This window comes from Camellia sinensis, chromosome 10 (genome assembly GCF_055761805.1).
Source record: "Camellia sinensis isolate YWXY chromosome 10, ASM5576180v1, whole genome shotgun sequence".
In the NCBI taxonomy this organism is placed as follows: Eukaryota; Viridiplantae; Streptophyta; class Magnoliopsida; order Ericales; family Theaceae; genus Camellia; species Camellia sinensis.
This window is the reverse complement of record NC_138970.1, coordinates 89,912,427-89,933,420: the sequence shown is the minus strand read 5'-3', so window position 1 is coordinate 89,933,420 and position 20,994 is coordinate 89,912,427. Positions and strand designations below refer to the sequence as shown.

The 20,994-nt window shown below is 40.2% G+C and overlaps 1 protein-coding gene across 1 annotated transcript; it reads left to right on the top strand.

Moving 5' to 3' along the window:
• The first annotated feature begins 657 nt into the window (after nt 1–657).
• Nucleotides 658–4,096, top strand: LOC145801675 (uncharacterized). Its single transcript, XM_082893410.1, has 3 exons — nt 658–1,139; nt 3,484–3,588; nt 3,671–4,096. The coding sequence occupies exons 2-3, from the start codon at nt 3,532–3,534 to the stop codon at nt 4,079–4,081; spliced, it is 468 nt and encodes a 155-aa protein (XP_082749536.1). The 5' UTR covers nt 658–1,139; nt 3,484–3,531; the 3' UTR covers nt 4,082–4,096.
• The last annotated feature ends 16,898 nt before the right edge of the window (nt 4,097–20,994 follow it).

The following is a 20,994-nucleotide window of genomic DNA, read 5'->3' as shown; positions in this document are numbered from 1 at the left end:
TGTAATCAGTAGTTCTACTGCTTATAGTCCATCTCGTAGAGATTTCGTGTAGCAACTCCTTGTGTTCTCCGAGTGCATACTAGACAAGGTGTAACAGTACACCTAGTCTATGTCGTGTATTTGGAGAACCATGGGGAGATGCTGCCGAAATTTCGTTAGAGATGAGCAGAGCGGTATGAGCTACTTTTTACAATATAGACTGTGCATTCCTGAATGGGAAAGTAGGATGAACCAACATATTAGAGACCAGTTAGAGGTGAATGATGTCATGTCGCATGCATTATAAGGTACTTAATTAAGGTTGAGATTAATTAAAATGGAATCGTAATTTTAAACTTTGTTGATTTGGCAGTGACATTTGTAGTGTAAGACAGAGTCAGATGGATAAAAGTTGGATAAATCAGCATAGGTTGCACCCGGAATACATACAAGGGGTTAAGGAATTTATTAAATTTGCATGCGAAAATAAGCCGTTGTTGAATGAAGTCACATGCCCATGTAAACGGTGTCGTAATGTCAAATTGGTGGAGAAAGGCCTGTTAGGGGTTTCAGTTGACTTGTCATCATCATCCCTATTGTTTCATTTTCCAAGCACCTGCATCATAAAATAATTATTTCCATTACATACTATTTCAGACTAGTCAATATGATTTGAAATTATTTTCACTCTTATGATCCATAGAATAAGAAATGTTCATTTTACTAAGTTCTTTTAAGAAAAAATTGCTTTCTTTGATAAAATAATAAACACAATATTCAAGTGTTGACCTTTCTATTTATTATCTTTTGTTATTTCTATTTGCTTTCTTTTGTTATTTCCACTAAGCCTTTGAGAAGATGTTTTCCCTCAGTTCTACAAGCAATTTCACCACTTCCTCCACATCTGTTTCGATAGTCACTTTGTTGAAGCCCTTTTAGAGGATAATGGTAAGGCCTTTGTACATAGCCCATAGCTCTGTCTCAAGGCTGGTACAGTTTTCTAGTCTGCCATAGAAGCCACAAATCCATGCTCCCTTTTCATCTCTAATCAGTCCTCCAAAGCCTCCAGGTTTGGCAATTCTGTAGCATCCATCAATGTTCATCTTGAGGGTACCTGAAGGAGGAAGCATCCACTTGATTAGCATAAGTGTTGATCTTGGGTTAGTAACAGACATTCTAAAAGCTCTCTCTGGTATCACCAATATGCCCAATATTTACTTCTCTCTATATTGTATGTATGTAAGATAAGCTAGAAAAATGGTGGCCTCAGGAGAAAGTTTGAAAAAGTTGTGATTTATTTTTAGGTACATGCACTACTAATAGACTATAATAAAATGGTCCCCAAATCCCAGACAGCACTGCTGTTTGCAGTTTGCACAGAAAAATGCTACTATCTCAGCAAAATGAAAATTGTTATACATGGACTAGGAACACTGCTTCTCTCCTATATACATGTAGGACTGTTTCTCTCCTATATGCATGTAGGATTCCTCGAATTTTACCTTTGATTATCTATGTTTCGAAGCAATACTCACAACAATTAGGGGTTTTTTAGCCAATCCAACACGCAGTAAGAACAAGCTTATAGTTTAAAATATATTACCTTTGATTATCTATGTCTCGAATTTTACCTTTGATTATCTATGTCTCGAATTTTCCCTGCTCAATGGTTTGAAATTATGTGCCTTAGATATGTTTTAATTAACCAATGTATTTTAATTAACCAATGTATGGTTTGAGACTAGAATCTGCTTTGCATTTTGAAAATGAAGTGCTCGTGACTTAGATCTGTATGCATTCAGACTGATTACTAAGGTGACCGAGTTATGGGTACTGTCATGTTATGGAATTGATTCTAGTCCAAAATAGAAGAGCAAGTGGTATCATGGATTTTGTCGTGAAAACTTACTGTCTGGGATCATTACACGGGTTTGCTATGTAAATGAAAACATTAAAAAAATTTCGGTAGAAACTTTGTTTTATATATTGAAATTGTTGTAATTATTAATTACTCTATTATTCTCAGTGGAATTGCGCTGTTTGGTCTAGCAATATGATTTGTTTGTTTCACTGTTAATTATAGATGGTACAAAGAGATTGGTTTGTGGCTTTATTTTCAAGTTTCATTTAGTTTTGTTCTCTTTTCTATTCTTTCTTTTCATGTCAAAAGATAATTGATGTCATTTAAAATTGTAAAATTTTAAAAACCATGGCAAGTTTATGTCTTCTTTAACCAAGAAATAGCATCATCACATTCTACTATGTCAATTTGTTATTGATTTTCCTTTCAATCTCTGTTGCATTCCTTTGGGAAAGTGTAGAACTTTGGGTCATTGGTGTATATAGATGATGCGGAGTTTTGTACTTGTAAATGGACTTTGTATGTAATTTGATAATGTAAATTTGAGTTAAGATAGTGCCTTTCACACTTATTGGTGTATATAGATGATGGGGAATTTTGTACTTGTAAATGGACTTTGTATCTAATTTGATGATGTAAATTTGAGTTAAGCTAGTGCTTCTTTCACATATGCTTGCTTGATAAGTGTGTTTGGATTGAGTCAAAGTTTTATCAGATGACAGTTAGCTTGCATACTAACTCTCAATTCTAATTGGTCAACTAAACAATTTATCTGAGGTATTAGATTCTTTAAATATAATATTTCGCGTGTTGAATTATTGTAATTGAGACATGAGAATAGAGCAATTGAGTATCTGCCGCTTTTGTTTAGACCCTCTTAAGGTTTTTAAATTTTATTTTGGTTGTGCACATGGGAAAGTTATTGAATGTTTTGTCAATATATGTTTGTTATATGGACTTATCACAATGGTTTTTGAATCTGTCCTGTTTGCAAGGTAGAGTACCATCGGAAGCAACTTTTTTCTCTCTCCTGATATTCAACAATGATATGCGAGAGAGTAATGTGTTATGTGTATCTGCTACACTGTATTTGGTTATAAATCTGAAGTGCTTGTAACAGATCCATAGTTCATTTGAAAAATTTAAGCAACATGAGAAAAAAAAATTATAGGTTGTGGGATGAAACTTCCTTGATTTGTCTTATTTATTTTTTTTTTTTTTGAGAAACACCGAATAAATAGAGATATAAGCTTGTTCAATGGTTTGAAATTATGTGCCTTAGATATGTTTTAATTAACCAATGTATTTTTTATTTGCTATTTTAGTTACTTTAGCATCTTGCCTTTCTCAATTCCTCTATGTTTTTACCAGATTTCCTGATGATAGAACATATTCTAGCATGAGCATACAGCAAATAGACAACAGTATTTCCCTGCTCATCAATAAGTTTAGACAAGTAAGAAATGAATGGAATAGTCACAGTAACAATGGTCAAATAGTAATTGACTACCCAAGTGTTTAGTGTTCAATGAGTTAATTTGCTTATTTGTTTATTTTATTTACTTAACTTGTTCACATATTTAATTGCTTAATTATTTAATTTTCTTATTTATCTTAAGATTTTGGTTGCCTTTCATTTATAGGAGACAAAAAAGAATAATGGGGTTCCTGCTAGTCGGTCACAAGTGTGGATGGCCGCATACATGAAAGATGGGATGTCAAATAGTGATTCAGTTAATGAGGTTATGGTATGTGATACTACTTTATCTTTGGACTTTTAATATGATTTATATTTATATTGGAGGCTAATTATTGAATTCAAACTTGCAGACTCAAATGAATGAGTTAGCAGAGCACATGGAGGGATCTTCTACTGACCCTGCAGCATTACAGGAGCAAATCTTCACACAAGTTATGGGCCCAGAGCGGCCTGGCCGTGTTCGGACGTTTGGATTGGGACCGTCACCCACTGATGTTTTTGGAGGTGGATATAGGCGGTCACAAGAGCAGAATCGTCTCTTCCAAACTCAAGTTCAGGAACAAGTTCAAGAGCAACTTCATCGGTATCAAATGCAGTTTGAGTCGAAGATGAATGAAGTAATGGAGAAACAAATTCAGGCTATACGCACAGATTTTCAGTCACGAATTCAGTTTTTGGAATCTCAATTGCAAGCTGTAGGCGTGCCCGTTGATCCAGTTGTTGCACCATCAAACCCATTACATAGGCAGCAGGTATTTTAATTATTCTTACTAGTTATTACTTTAAATTGCCTAGAGTTAATATACAACTTAAGTCTCTTATTGAATGATAGGTTGTGGATTCACTTAGTAGTCATCCCACTTTTCGACCAATGTCACATCAACAACAATCTCATGCATTTTCATCCCAAGAGGTGAGCAATCATTTAATCAAAGCTTTTTTGATAAATAACATATCTTATTAATTACAATACTTGCTCTTATTAAATATAGGTTCACCTTTCAAAGAAAGAGAAGAAGAATAAGAAGAAGAAGAAGAACTAACAAGGTAAACGTACTAATATCACTAGTTCGTGGTTTATGTAACGCCCCCAAAATAATAACATTAAACCCATCAAATAGGACATGCATTGATATTCAAAAGTTCCACATTCTTTCATTTATCAGAGTTTCATTACAAAAAGTATTACATGTTAACAACAAAAGCAAATGCCCTACGGCTTACAGCTTTCCAAGTTAACACTTGGTTACAACCAAAGAGTACTAACTCATACACATTAAGCCCTTGGCTTGAATTTACATGTAATACATCAAAAAGGTAAAACGACAAAATTATGTCCGCCTCTAGCCTCCCAAGCTATGTCCTTGGAGGTGGCATGCTTCCTGTACCTGAAAATGATATTCCCATATAGGGTGAGCCACAGCCCAGTAGAAATACACTAAACCAACCATGAACAATGACTAAAATATTAGCAATTGATAGATGGCCAACACTGATACAATCACATAAATCACATATTTATGTCATACGACTTATGAGTCCAAGTTTCCTTTCATTTTCCCTTTTTCAACGGATAGGCATATAAGCACTACCTACATTCTCAACAGATATGTATAACAACAATATCCACAGATAAGCATATAAGTTATGTCCACATTCTACAACAGATATGTATACCCACAATATCCACACATCACAAAGATAAGCATATAAGCTCTATCTTCACTTCTTTAGACAAGCATAAGAGCTGTATCTACGGAGTTCATCCCCTATCTTCTCCCAACATTATCCGGTTTAGAGGTACATCCCCTATCTTCCCCTAAACCGCGGAGTACATCCCCCATCTCCTCCTCTACACATAACGTATACAAACACAATGGTTCTATATACAATCACTCAATACATATAGTTAATGTATTCTATCAACCGTCAAGTTCCATGACACACTTCATTGATTAGTTTCAGTTTGCCTAATCATCATACATTGTCTACAACAATCACGACTATCCTCCACCGATAGCCCAAAGCAATTATTTCTAAACAGAAAATAAATGCACAAATGGATATTCAATCAACATTTCATTTCCTCATTTCTCACAATTAATTATCCCAATTAATTAAACAATGTAATTAGGTCAATTCCCATAATTAACATTTCAACCCTTAGGTCCCATTTCATCAATAATCCAACATTCATTCCATTTCTCTATGCCTAACATGCATCTAGGTTTATTATGAGTAAAACCCCAACTTTTGTAAAATTGCACAAAAGTCCCAAACTTTCACAAAATTACCAAACCAACCCCAACATCTCAAAATACTAAAATTTAAAGACAAAATCCATAGAGAGGAGTAGGATATCCCTACCTCGAAGTTTGAGCCACAAAGGAGATGAAGACTCGAAGATCAACGTGTTCCAAATCCCAACTTTTTCAGATTAAAACAAAGCTCTCAACGCCCTCTATCTTTTTAACAAAGGCCCTAGGCTAGATTCACACTCTAGGGAGATCAATTCTTAGAGAGAATATAAGTGTAGAGAGAGAGGGTCTCGGATCTAGGGTTTGATCGAAAAAAGAAGATGAAAAAGTGATGTTCAAAACGCTACTGTCCGCTGATATAAAACACGCTCGCTCGAGCGAAGCCTTCGTCGCTCGAGCGACCAGACACAGAAAACTCTCGCTCGAGCCAAGAAGTCCTCGCTCGAGCCAAAAACTCAAAAGTGCGCTCGAGCGAAAGAATGCTCGCTCGAGCCAACAACTCAAACCCTCAGGTCTGTAACCAGAAGCACGCTCGAGCGACAGACTTCTCGCTCGAGCGAAGAACAAACCAGACCGCTCGAGCCAAGAAACACAACTCTCAGGTCCAGAACCAGACGCCATCGCTCGCTCGAGCGAAGCCACTTTGGCTCGACCCACCAGACACAAACTCAACTCTCGCTCGAGCGACAAACTCCTCGCTCGAGCGAAGGGCCAAAAATCTGGGCAGCAACACTAGGCTCCCAAACACAACCAACCTGAAACAAACCTGCCCAACACATCCTATAACTTAATATACTAGTTAAGAGGATGCAAACAAGATAATAAACAACTACCAACATCCACGAACACATGTCCGGATCACTGTATAACAAGGGTAAACCCGGGACCGCTATAACCTCCCCCCCTTAAAGAATTTCGTCCCCGAAATTAAGCATAAGTTTTCAAAACAAGTTTTTCCCCATTTTAAACAATGTTACACTTTAACATTCAACATTTCGACCCATTACCGGTCACCCCCTCCATTTAACAAGAGGCATCTCACAATATGTAAATCACATATGTACTTTCAACATGCATTAACATTACGCATTATCTTTCCAATTTCAACAATACAATCAACATATATAATGTCATATTCAACTTCCATATGAGGCAAGTTCTAAAACATACTTCCAATAAACCAAACATTTTCAATGTTTCACAACTTAAGACATATATAAAAGCACTTAAGTTCAACGAAATGCAAAATTTAAATACAAGATCACATATCAACAAACAAGTCCGGATATTTCTCTCGGACTTCCAACTCACGTTCCCAAGTGGCTTCCTCCACTCCGTGATGTTTCCACAAGACTTTCACCAAAGGAATGGTCTTGCCACGCAGGACCTGATCCCTCCTATCCAAGACCCGAACCGGTCTCTCCTCATACGAGGCATCCTCATCTACCTCTAAATCGGTCCAATCCAACACATGTGATGGATCTGGCTCATATTTCCGAAGCATACTCACATGAAACACGTCATGCACTCCGGACAACTGCGGCGGTAAGACTAACCGATAAGCAACCTCACCAATCCTCTCAAGGATCTCAAAAGGACCAATAAACCGAGGGGATAACTTCCCACTCTCCCAAACCTCATCAAGCCTTGCCTAGGTGATATCTTCAGAAAGACATGATCACCTACCTCAAACGCCAAAGGCCTCCTCCTACGGTCGGCATAACTCTTTTGTCGACTCTGGGCTGTAACAAGCCTCCTACGGATAAGCTCAACTTTCTCCGTCGTCTCCCTCACCAACTCCGGACCCAACAAAGGTGCATCACCCACCTCAGCCCAACAAACTGGAGACCTACACGGTCGGCCATACAAGGCCTCAAACGGTGCCATACCGATGCTAGACTGAAAACTGTTGTTGTAGGCAAACTCTACCAAGGGCAAGTGCCTCTCCCACGTCCCGCTAAAGTCAAGGACACAACCCCGAAGCATATCCTCAAGGATCTGAATAGTACGCTCGGACTGCCCGTCAGTCTGAGGATGATAAGCCGTACTAAAGGTCAACTTAGTGCCCAAGGCACTCTGCAAACTCTGCCACAACCTAGCAGTAAAACGAGGATCTCTATCTGAGACGATCGTCACTGGGACCCCGTGCAATCTCACTACGTCCTGAATATACAAGTCGGCAAGATGATCTACTGAATCTCTCACGCGCATAGGAATAAAGTGCGCCGACTTAGTCAACCGGTCTACAACCACCCAAATAGCATCACTACCCCGCTGCGTCCTCGGAAGACCTACAACGAAGTCCATAGTGACATGCTCCCACTTCCACTCGGCAATAGGCAAGGGTTGCAACAAACCCGCTGGCCTCTGATGCTCGGCCTTCACTTGCTGGCAAGTAAGGCACTTCGATACGAAAACCGCCACATCTCTCTTCATACCCCGCCACCAAAACTGGCGACCCAAATCCTGATACATCTTAGTACCTCCCGGATGCACCGCAAGGCGCGAATGGTGAAACTCTCGGAGTACTTCCTCTCGGCAAGACTCCGGTACAAACAAACGGTCCCGGTATCTCACACTCAGGTCGGGATACACCGTCAAACCCTTCTCAACTGTCCCACTGGAGATCTTCTCTCGGAGGGATTCTACCTCAAGGTCACCTCTCTGTGCCTCTAACACTTTAGTCACAAGTGTAGGCTGCGCAACAACAGAAAACAAGGCCGCAGCCTCAACAAATTCGCCCAGTTGCAAATCAAACTCGCCAAGTGCTCCCAACATCTCCCATTCCCGGATGGCTATACAAGCTACATCACTAATGGATTTCCTACTAAGGGCATCGGCCACAACATTGGCCTTTCCCGGATGATAGTGCAACTCAAAATCATAATCCTCGATGAACTCCATCCACCTCCTCTGCCTTAAATTCAAGTCTCTCTGTGTAAACAGATACTTCAAACTCTTGTGGTCCGAGAACACCTCGAACTTCTCACCATAAAGGTAGTGCCTCCAAATTTTCAAGGCAAAGATCACAGCCGCTAACTCTAGGTCGTGTGTGGGGTAATTCTTCTCGTGTATTTTCAACTGACGTGAGCCATAAGCTACCACTTTCCCCTCTTGCATCAACACACAACCCAAACCCTCTCGTGAGGCATCACAATAAACCGCATAACCCAACCCTCTCTCCGGAATAATCAACACCGGAGCGGTGGTCAATCTAACTTTTAGCTCTTGGAACGACTTTTCACAAGTCTCACTCCACACAAACTTGACTCCCTTCCAAGTCAGTCTAGTCAACGGTGACGCTAACCTGGAGAAATCTTTCACAAACCGACGGTAATACCCAGCTAATCCCAGAAAACTGCGGATCTCAAACACACTCTTAGGCTGTGCCCAATCTTGCACTGCCTCAACCTTGGATGTATCAACAGACACCCCTTCTCCGGATACCACGTGGCCTAAGAATTTGACTTCCTTCAGCCAGAACTCACACTTCCCAAACTTGGCATACAGCCTATGGGCTCTAAGCAACTCAAGCACCACTCTCAAGTGTTCCTCGTGCTCCGCCTCTGAAGGCGAATAGATAAGGATGTCGTCCACGAAGACGACCACAAATCGGTCTAAGAACTCCCGGAAAATCCGGTTCATCAAGTCCATAAAGACTGCCGGTGCATTGGTAAGCCCAAATGGCATCACCAGAAACTCGTAATAGCCATACCGCGTACGGAATGCCGTTTTCGAAATATCCTCTTCCCTGACCGTCAACTGGTGGTAACCCGATCTCAAGTCTATCTTAGAGAAACAACGAGAACCCTTCAACTGGTCAAACAAATCATCTATACGGGGCATAAGATACTTATTCTTAACCGTAGCCCGATTCAACTTCCGATAGTCAATACACAATCTCAAGGCACCATCTTTCTTTTTAACAAAGAGGGCCGGTGCTCCCCACGGCGAAACACTAGGGCGAACAAAGCCCTTATCTAGCAATTCCTGGAGCTGGACTTTCAACTCAACCAACTCTGCTGGAGCAAAATGGTAAGGTGCCATAGAAATCGGCGCCGTGCCGGGCACTAAATCAATAGAGAACTCAATCTCTCGGTGAGGTGGCAAACTAACAAGATCTTCGGGAAAGACATCCGAATACTCACAAACCACCCTCAGCAACACAATCTGTGTCTCATCACACTTACTACTCTCAAAGCTAGCAAGTAGACCACTAAGCTCACTTCGCCCACGCGAATCATACCCCGGTGGCAAAACACTACCAACCCGGTCTCCCAAGAAATGGAACCACTCCCCGCTCAAGGTACATAACGTGACCCTCTGGCGGTAGCAATCGATAACAGCTCGGTATGACGATAGCCAGTCCATACCCAAAATAACATCAAAACCCTTCATGGGCATGACAACAAACGGAAAAGGAAGCCTATAGTCGGCGACCTCTATATCACATCCTCTAACACCCTGTTTCAGGATCAACTCACCACCCAAGGGCGATACCACACAAATAGGAGATGCTAACTGTGCTAACTCCAATTCCAAAACAGATGCAAATGCAGCAGATACAAAAGAATGAGATGCACCCGTGTCTATCAACACATTAGCAACCGAGTTGCAAAACAGAAAAGTACCTCTCACCACTGATGGAGCCGGTACTAAATCCTGCGCGGTAACAGCATACACGCGCCCCGTAGGCCCCTGGTCTACCTGCTCACCTCCCGGAGCAAAAGACTGCTGCACAGACTGGGATGGCGAGGCTCCCGGATTGGCCCTCGAGGCCTGCACAGACTGAGCTGGCTGAAAACCCTGCGTCTGCCTAGAACCAGACGCTCCCGAAGTGGCACTCAACTGCGGGCAAAACCTCTTCAGGTGCCCAGGCTGTCCACACTGATAACAAGACAAGGGCTGCCCCCTGCCCAAACTCTAACTCTGCGGTCTAGCTGAAGAAGAAGCAGCTCTCTGACCCCCACCCTTCTGCGGGTAAACAGAAACCTTGTGACCCAACTGGCTACACTTGTAACAGGTGAAATCCCCCTGACCACCTCTCCCGGAGCCTGCACTCGGCACTGGGAAGGTCGATCTAGCAATACCACCTTGCAATTGCTGAGGGTTAGAACCCTTCTGCCTCCTGCCATCACCCTGACCATCTTGGCTCCTCTTGGAGCCTCTCTGCCCCTCATCCTCCTCCTACATCATGAGCTCCATATGAGCTGCAGCGTCCACTAGGTGTCTATACTCTCGAATGTAAGACCCACCAACCCTCAACTTGAGGCCCCGCCTCAACTTCTGCTCAAACTCATAGCAACGGCGTTCCTCGGACGCCACCAGTTCAGGTGCAAACCTGGACAAACTAGTAAAGGTAGCCTCAAACTCGGCCACTGACAAGCCCTGCTGATTAAGCCGGCTAAACTGATCCCTCAGCTTCTCCCTAGCTGCTGCAGACAAAAACCTCTCCTGAAAAGCATTTATAAACGCCTCCCAAGTACCACCAACACGAGCCTTCTCGTACTTCCACCATTGACCCGCATCTCCCTTCAGTTGGAAGAATGCCAAGGTCACTTTCAGTGCTCCGTCCTCGATGCCAAGCATCTCGAACGTCTTACTCATTTGCTCTAGCCACTCATCAGCCTTCAGTGGCTCCTTCGGATCCCCGATAAACTCATCCGAATTTGATCGGAAAAACTCCCTCTTCAAGAAAGAAGGCCCTGCCTCAGCTGCCTGATTCCCATCTCTAAGAATACCCAAAGCTCCTGCTATCTCTCTGGCCAAGGCACCCATAGCCTGCTGACCCACTGGCTCGGCCACATTGGCCTGACCAACTCCCTCCTGTACTGTCGGAATCTCACCCTGTAACGGTACTTCCTGCCTCGCAGGTCTACCACGCCTAGCACCTCTTCCTCGTCCTGACATCCTAATAAAGGTAACACAGAACGTTAGCACATTCACAAATGTGCCGAAACTAAACACTCACGTCCTAATGCATGGACAACTGTAATTCATTCCACGTAAGCACATAAACACATAAGCACTTACGAATTTCATTTCCGGATAATGATAGTCCCGAGGCGTTACTAGAGTTCCGGTTAGAAACAGCATTGATCAAGTGCTTTTCTAACAAGACTCCCAGAAACCCAAGGATCCAATCAACATCCTAGAAATTAAATCCCATACCCACATAGTCACATAAGCATGTTATCAATTAAGCACATAGCATATGATACTACATCTAAGTCTCTATCAAGCGAGACAAACCCATTGTGATCCTAATCACTTCCCACGTACCCAAAGTATTCAAACCCGGTACGCTCTGATACCAAGTTGTAACGCCCCCAAAATAATAACATTAAACCCATCAAATAGGACATGCATTGATATTCAAAAGTTCCACATTCTTTCATTTATCAGAGTTTCATTACAAAAAGTATTACATGTTAACAACAAAAGCAAATGCCCTACGGGCTTACAGCTTTCCAAGTTAACACTTGGTTACAACCAAAGAGTACTAATTCATACACATTAAGCCCTTGGCTTGAATTTACATGTAATACATCAAAAAGGTAAAACAACAAAATTATGTCCGCCTCTAGCCTCCCAAGCTATGTCCTTGGAGGTGGCATGCTTCCTGTACCTGAAAATGATATTCCCATATAGGGTGAGCCACAGCCCAGTAGAAATACACTAAACCAACCATGAACAATGACTAAAATATTAGCAATTGATAGATGGCCAACACTGATACAATCACATAAATCACATATTTATGTCATACGACTTATGAGTTCAAGTTTCCTTTCATTTTCCCTTTTTCAACGGATAGGCATATAAGCACTACCTACATTCTCAACAGATATGTATAACAACAATATCCACAGATAAGCATATAAGCTATATCCACATTCTACAACAGATATGTATACCCACAATATCCACACATCACAAAGATAAGCATATAAGCTCTATCTTCACTTCTTTAGACAAGCATAAGAGCTGTATCTACGGAGTTCATCCCCTATCTTCTCCCAACATTATCCGGTTTAGAGGTACATCCCCTATCTTCCCCTAAACCGCGGAGTACATCCCCCATCTCCTCCTCTACACATAACGTATACAAACACAATGGTTCTATATACAATCACTCAATACATATAGTTAATGTATTCTATCAACCGTCAAGTTCCATGACACACTTCATTGATTAGTTTCAGTTTGCCTAATCATCATACATTGTCTACAACAATCACGATTATCCTCCACCGATAGCCCAAAGCAGTTATTTCTAAACAGAAAATAAATGCACAAATGGATATTCAATCAACATTTCATTTCCTCATTTCTCACAATTAATTATCCCAATTAATTAAACAATGTAATTAGGTCAATTCCCATAATTAACATTTCAACCCTTAGGTCCCATTTCATCAATAATCCAACATTCATTCCATTTCTCTATGCCAAACATGCATCTAGGTTTATTATGAGTAAAACCCCAACTTTTGTAAAATTGCACAAAAGTCCCAAACTTTCACAAAATTACCAAACCAACCCCAACATCTCAAAATACTAAAATTTAAAGACAAAATCCATAGAGAGGAGTAGGATATCCCTACCTCGAAGTTTGAGCCACAAAGGAGATGAAGACTCGAAGATCAACGTGTTCCAAATCCCAACTTTTTCAGATTAAAACAAAGCTCTCAACGCCCTCTATCTTTTTAACAAAGGCCCTAGGCTAGATTCACACTCTAGGGAGATCAATTCTTAGAGAGAATATAAGTGTAGAGAGAGAGGGTCTCGGATCTAGGGTTTGATCGAAAAAAGAAGATGAAAAAGTGATGTTCAAAACGCTACTGTCCGCTGATATAAAACACGCTCGCTCGAGCGAAGCCTTCGTCGGTCGAGCGACCAGACACAGAAAACTCTCGCTCGAGCCAAGATGTCCTCGCTCGAGCCAAAAACTCAAAAGTGCGCTCGAGCGAAAGAATGCTCGCTCGAGCCAACAACTCAAACCCTCAGGTCTATAACCAGAAGCACGCTCGAGCGACAGACCTCTCGCTCGAGCGAAGAACAAACCAGACCGCTCGAGCCAAGAAAAGCTCGCTCGAGCCAAGAAACACAACTCTCAGGTCCAGAACCAGACGCCATCGCTCGCTCGAGCGAAGCCACTCTGGCTCGACCCACCAGACACAAACTCAACTCTCGCTCGAGCGACAAACTCCTCGCTCGAGCGAAGGGCCAAAAATATGGGCAGCAACACTAGGCTCCCAAACACAACCAACCTGAAACAAACCTGCCCAACACATCCTATAACTTAATATACCAGTTAGGAGGATGCAAACAAGATAATAAACAACTACCAACATCCACAGACACATGTCCGGATCACTGTATAACAAGGGTAAACCCGGGATCGCTATAGTTTATGTTCATACTTTGCAAAACTAGGGCAGATGTGTTTGTCAATAAGAATCAAATTCACTGTATACAATCAGTACATGTGTCATAAGTCATGTAGTCATTTTCAGGAAGGCCAAGTTTGCAAAGGGAAATAAACATGACTATATGACTACATGTCTCAACCTCTTGCTTGAATTAAAATTTGTTCGTATTTCGCACTGCAATAGAAGAGAAGATTTCACCACTGGAAATAGAGCCATAAAATGGCAACCACTGACAAGAAAATTTATTTTGAAACTTAAAATTTAAGTGTCATTTTAAGTGAACCTCAAAAGATCCTATTCCAGCGGACATGACATGTTCCACGATTAAACAAATTTAGTTAACAAAACTAAGCATATGCAAGACTTCAATTGAAATTTTAACTATACAATGCCAACAACTTTAAGGTTAAAAATTGGAGCAACAAAAAGAGGGTTTTCTGCTGTGACATATATAAAAAGAAAAAGCCCTCTCTGACTAACATTTCTACGAATAAAATAGCATCTACAGCCTTTTCTGATCTCCTGAAATTGACTTCCTAGGTACTGTTGCTTTTTACGCCATAATACCTAAAGAAGACTAAATTTACCGCTTCGAAAACAAGACCACGATCAACATTGACATAGAAACCACAATTTTGAAACTAGAGCTTTCCCAGAAATTCTGTTTCTCACTGCCCAAATCCCCACCCTGTTGCTTCGTTGCTAGCTGATCCCTGAGTTCTTTCAGAGCTTTGTCCCGCCGCTCACCCATCTGTTTCAATGAATAAAAGGTTTCAAGAAACATGAGTGAAAAAGCATGATGCAATAAAGGAAAACATATAGAGATTTCAGTCTCTTAAACAGTAGATTTTGGCCTCTCCTTAAAGTAGATAGCCCTTCATCAATTATTATAGAATAATTATTAAATTCTGACAGCATATTGATAGGTGCTTGACGTGGAACAAGTTGTGATTGGTAATTGTATTAGTTTTCCATACAATCAATAAATCATCCATTGCATGATGTTTTATCCGTTGTGCTATTGTTCTGTTATGCGCTTTTCATTACTTCATATTAATGAATGCCCCACTGGCTTATCCAATGAGTAACTGTATCTTACTTTGTAATGGGTTAATTATTCTCCGTCACCCATTGTCTTTTAATGTTTGTGGGGCCAAATTTGAAGGTTGACTTTTCCGTTTCCAGCCTCCATGAGGTTGAGATTTTTTGACATAAGTTAACTGAATCTCTTTTATGCTATTAATAAAATGATATGGAACAATGGATGTCTTGATAGTTTTTTTCCCCCTCTGGAAAATTGAAATGAGCATGTGGAGTTATTTCGGGAGTAATCTCTATGGAGTTACTATTTGTACCCCAATGCTTCAGCTTGTTGAGGTCTTACCAGCTGTTAGTCATGTTTCTAGTTTGTATTCTTATTTTTTTTTTAAATTCTTTGTATTGTTTTTTCTTTTTCCTGCAGTGCCATTTTCCAACCCAGAGGCTGGTATAGATGCCAGTTGTGAAACTAAGGCCCAGTGGCACCCCAGATGCTATGAAATCAGAGGGGAATGATTCTCTTGACACTTTTATCAAACAGGCAATAGGGAAAGAGCCTCCCCTTTCTTTCTCAAGGACAGGAGACAACCCAGTATGTTTCATAGAGCAGGAATCACTCCCAGTATGTTTCCTTCTGGCAAAAGCTACATGGACAATGTTAAAACATGATTTTTGGATTTGAATATGTTATTTTGTGGGTAATGGTGATTGGATATTAATTGAATGAAAAACTGAATTAATGCTTTATTTGTTATTTGAATGGGAGTTAATATTTTGTATGTTAGTTTTATTACAGGTATTTTTTTATTAATTGAATGAGAAACCAAATTTAATATTTTCTTACAGGTATTCTTTTTAATTTAATCAAATAAAATTAGCACAATCTCACCAAAAAAAAAAAAAAAAAAAAAAAAAAAAAAACAGATATGACGGCGTTTCTACAAACGCCTCCTAAACGCTCAACATTTTTTTACACAGATACAACGGCGTTTCAAAAACGTCGCTAAATATCGTTGGTGACGTCAGCGTGGGTATAGTGGGACATTTTGCGGCATTTTTTAAAACGCCTCCTATACTCATATCACGATGTTTTTAAAACGTCGCAAAGCTACAGCGACGGCCGCAGCTTCGACGTTTGGTACTAAACGCCACAAAATGAATTAACGGCGTTTTTGATAGATATAGCGGCATTTTTAAAACGCCACTAAAAGCCCGATTTCCAACTGTGATTCTACTTTTTTGGTGCATTTAAAAAGTACAAAAATTTACTAAAAACAAAAAAAAAATACGAAAAAAAAACAAAAAACTCAATTTTTAGAAAATCAATCAAAACCAAATAAGGTTAGTTTCCTTTCTTAGGTTTCCTAAATTGTGTTTCCTATTTTATGTTTTTCTTGTTCTATTAAGAATAGCAGTTTCCTTTTTTCGTTTTCTTGATTCGAAAGAATTTGCCTATTTTGTAACCACCTAGCTTGCTTTACAAGTATTAGTTTAGTATAAATAAGGTTGTCGGCGTTAGGGCTATTCAGTTTATGTTTGATTAATGAAAGTGAGTTTTCTCAAAATTATGTGTTCTCAAAGAGAGAATCTCTAGTTCGAATTTGTTTGTAATTCAGCCTTGTTCTTTGCACATCTTTTCGGTACACTTTCCTGCATCATTTTTTTATACGTATATTGAGAAAACACTTTTCGATTATTGAAATTTATTCCAATTTAAAGACAAAGCCATAAAGTAGGCTGATAGGATACCATAGCAGGACAAAGTGAAAGATGAGAAAAGGATCATCGGAGATTCCTATGGACAACTCAAGCTTTTCTATGCTCTAATTAAACACTTTTGAGTTGCCAGCGCTAGCTTATCATGTATAAAGATGTTGGTTTATATAAGCATCCATCATTTGTATAATTAAAACTCTAATTAGCTTATGTTGTGTTTGGATCATAGATTTTTGTCGAGATTTTGAAAGGGAAAGGGAAAAGGTACAAGTGAAATGTGAATGAAATATAACTACATTTCGCCCTCATTTTTCCTTTCCTTTTTCAAATCCCTACCAAAATACATGATCAAAACTCAACCTTAATGGTTCAGGACTATTAGCTATGGTGGACCTTGTAGCTCAAAATGGCCATGATTGTCTGTATGGTTGTCATCGCCAACAGAACAGAGGCAGAGAGAACTGAGATGGATGACCATGGATTGCTAAAATATGTGTGCCTCAGAGTTGCCTAGTTACTGCTATAGTAGGGCTCCACTTCTCTAAATTGCTTAGAGATGTAACACCCCCTAATGTTGAAAACAACTTTCTTTCCCAATTTCCTGAAAAGATGAGCAACTTTGTAGATCATTGTAGGAGAAATTTGTGATAATTCCATCGTCACAAAGGAATGTAACATCTTTGCCCAAGTTGATGAGACAACTCATGAAGGCAATGTATTCAGAAAAGTACGTAAAGGAACCTTGTGGGCTGCATTGTTCCAAGGCAACGTAGTTGATAAGGATGGTGCTTGTAAAATCATTGATGGTTATTGGTGGGATTTCTAGCACCCCTTTGTGGAAATTTATGTCCAAGAAGCTACCATCAATATTTTTGTGTGGCCTAAACTTAATCCCAGCAAGCCAGAGCCGCATCACACATGGCATTGATTGATCGGACAATGGGCGGTACTCTTGTAAACCATGTGATGACGTGTATAGGTTGATTAAATTTGGTAATATTCTTATTTGGTGTTTGCTGGAGCTGCAGGGTGAGATTAAGCAGGGGAGGTAGCTTGAGTGAAACAAGTCAAGTAGATTATTCTTGGCTAGATTGTGGAATTTTATGTTCTTTAGTAATTCAAGGGTCCTTGGGAGGGCAACATTAAAGAACTTTAAGCTTGCAAACTTAAGAGGTCACTAGTATCGCCAATGGAGAGATTGAATAACCTCTCAAGAACGAAGAAGGGAAGTTGGTTTTCAAGCTTTAGGAGGACTCTAATGACAATCGGAGTTAACCATGTCTTTCTGAACAATTGGCTATTGGCATTTACAAAGTCTTCACTCTCAGAAACTTGTTGGAAGAGCTCAATGATAAAGCAACCATCAAGCATCATCATCTCAATGAATTGCTCACTTGATATCTCAATGGGCTCTGAGTACCATGTTCTTGCCTCTTCCTCTAATTCTTTAATGGCCTGCCTTAAGTGCACAACATGCGGTTGATGTGTTCGGGAAAGCAAGGAATGATGAAACTGCCATTTGCAACTTCAAATTCTAAGACCCCATCTTTGCTATGGTGATAAGGGCCTATCGACACAATTTCTAGCTCAATGTCCCTAGCACTGTCGATTCCTATGACGCTTTGAGGGACTTTGCATATGAAAGCATTTTGTCTTTCTCTTAAGTTTTGGATTCATTCTCTTCTAATTTCGTTCAAGCACCTCTGCATGTGAATGGTAACTGCAACGTTAATGGACTCTTCTATTTCATTGGTAGAGCGAACTGGCAATTCTTGGTTGCTATCTAATTCCACTATTGTAATGGCTTGATGCTCTCCATTCTCCATGTGTTTGTTTGGTTTTTTTTGCTCTCTCTCTTTTCCTTCCACTATGTCACATATGCATGCTGAATGTTAATGTATGTATGGTATATATTCCTACATATATTAGGTATTGATTTCCTAAATATATTAGGTATTGCCATAGTTAGGCCTCTTATAGGATACTCTTTTTCATAGTTAGATTTCTAGTAAGATGCTCTTTCTCAGCCTATATAAACATGCCTTCTATTGTGTAGGACAATACATTCAATACAATTCATTAATTACAATACATATTATTTTCCCTCCTCTCTTTATGCTATTCTAATATGGTATTAGAGCTATAGGTTAAGCTTTTGGTGTTCTTTGCCTTACCGGTGGGCGGCAGCCTTGCGTTGGCCACCCGTCAGACCTCAACCCATTCCACTGCTATATTTTCCTTTCAATATCGCTTCATGGTGATTTCTTCCTATATCCGCTAATTTATTCCTTTCCCAAATATCTCTATCATATTTTTTTATTTTTTTATTATTTCTGCTCCAGTTTGTCTTTCCCTTTGTTTCAATCTCAAATAGGTTTCTATCTTGAAACCCATTTGAGTTTGAGAGGGTCTTATATCTATATCATGGTGAGCATGTTGATACACTATGCAAACCACCCAAGTCACCTCCTTGGCACACACTCTAAGCCATCCTATTGGCCTACATCCCTAAGTCGTCCCCGTTGGCACACCACCTAAGCCACCCCTTTTGGTGCATAACCTAAGATGCTTTTTGTGCACCATCCAAGCAGCCCCTTTAGTGCATAATCCAAGCTGTCTCCTTTGGCGTACAACCCAAGCCGCCCCCTTTGGTGCACAATCCAAGTCGCCCCCTGGCGCACTCAGTTATCTGTTGCCATCATTGTTCAGCACCACATCATAAGTTATGTGTGTGCCACGCTTGCTGGTTCAACATCCCGTTCTCTTATATTGGTTCGGCGTGACCCCTTTAAACTGCCTCGACAATGATTCCGGTTAGCTCTTACATCGGTCCGACGTGACCTCTTTAAACTATCCCAATATTGATTCCGGCTAGCTCCTACAACGGTCCAGCATGACTCCTTTAAAATGTCCCAACATTGATTCCGGTTAGCTCCTATAACGGTCTAGCATGACCATAAACTGTCTCCTAGCATTAGCTCCAGCCTCTGATCTCGGCATTAGTTCCAGCCAGTTTTTATATCAGTCCAGCACAACCTTAAACTATCCCGACATTAGTTTTAGCCAGTTTTTACAATGGTCCAACACGACCATAAACTGTCTCCCGACATTAGTTCCGACCTCTGATCTATTTCAAACGCCCTTACGCTCCCATTCGGATTTTGCAATCTATTTGCCTTTTATTTTATTTAATTTTATTTCATGTTTTAGTTTCTCTCTCTAAACTCAAGATGTTTATCCTCCTTGAGTTTGAAAGGGGATGTTAATGTATATATGGTATATATTCGTACATATATTAGGCATTGATTTCCTAGATATATTAGGTATTGCCTTAGTTAAGTCTCTTATAGGATACTCTTTCTCATAATTAGATTTTTAGTAGGATATTCTTTCTCAGCCTATATATACAAGTCTTCTATTGTATAGGACAATACATTCAATACAATTCATTGATTACAATACATATTATTTCCCCCATCTCTCTCTACTATTCTGACACTGAAGGTGGAGTGAGACATTTCTTATGTTCATTGCTCAGATATAAAGCTTGTTAAATAAAAGGTGTTTTCTTGGGGTTATCGTCACCTCACCAGCTTTTACTATTGTTAGATATATATATATATATTATTTTATATTTATCTATTTATATTGTAGATGTATCTCATCTCCTTTTCTATACCTTTCTCTGATGTATCTCTATCTTCTTTTCTATGCTTATCTAGGTTTCTTTTCAGTCTATAAATACAGGATTCTTGTATTTCATTATACAATTCAATATACAGTCTCTCTATTTTCATAACATGGTATCGGAGCCTAGGGTTCTTTCCTAGCATATTTTTCCACACGTTTTTCTTTGGCAGTTTGCTTTTATCCTCTATCAATTTCTGCTGGTTTTTGCATATTTAGTCCATTCCTGTTTCAAAGTTTGGACTATACCTACCTCTTCGTCTCTTCACGAAGAATCCAACGCCACCAGATTCACCTCCATCGGAGTCTTAACGCGCCGTCATGCACCTCCTAAAGAAAAGCGTGTCGGTTGACGCTGCCTTCACTCTTCGCATGCTCCTGCACGCATAGTCTCAGCTGGCTTCCCTCGGCTTGCCCATCGGCTTCCGCATCAGCGGCCCTTCCGCATCAGTGCCTATGTCGCTCTAACATCGGCTTGCCATTGGCTTCCGCATCAGCTGACATTGGCTTCTGCCCTAGCGCCTCAGTCGCTCTGCAGTC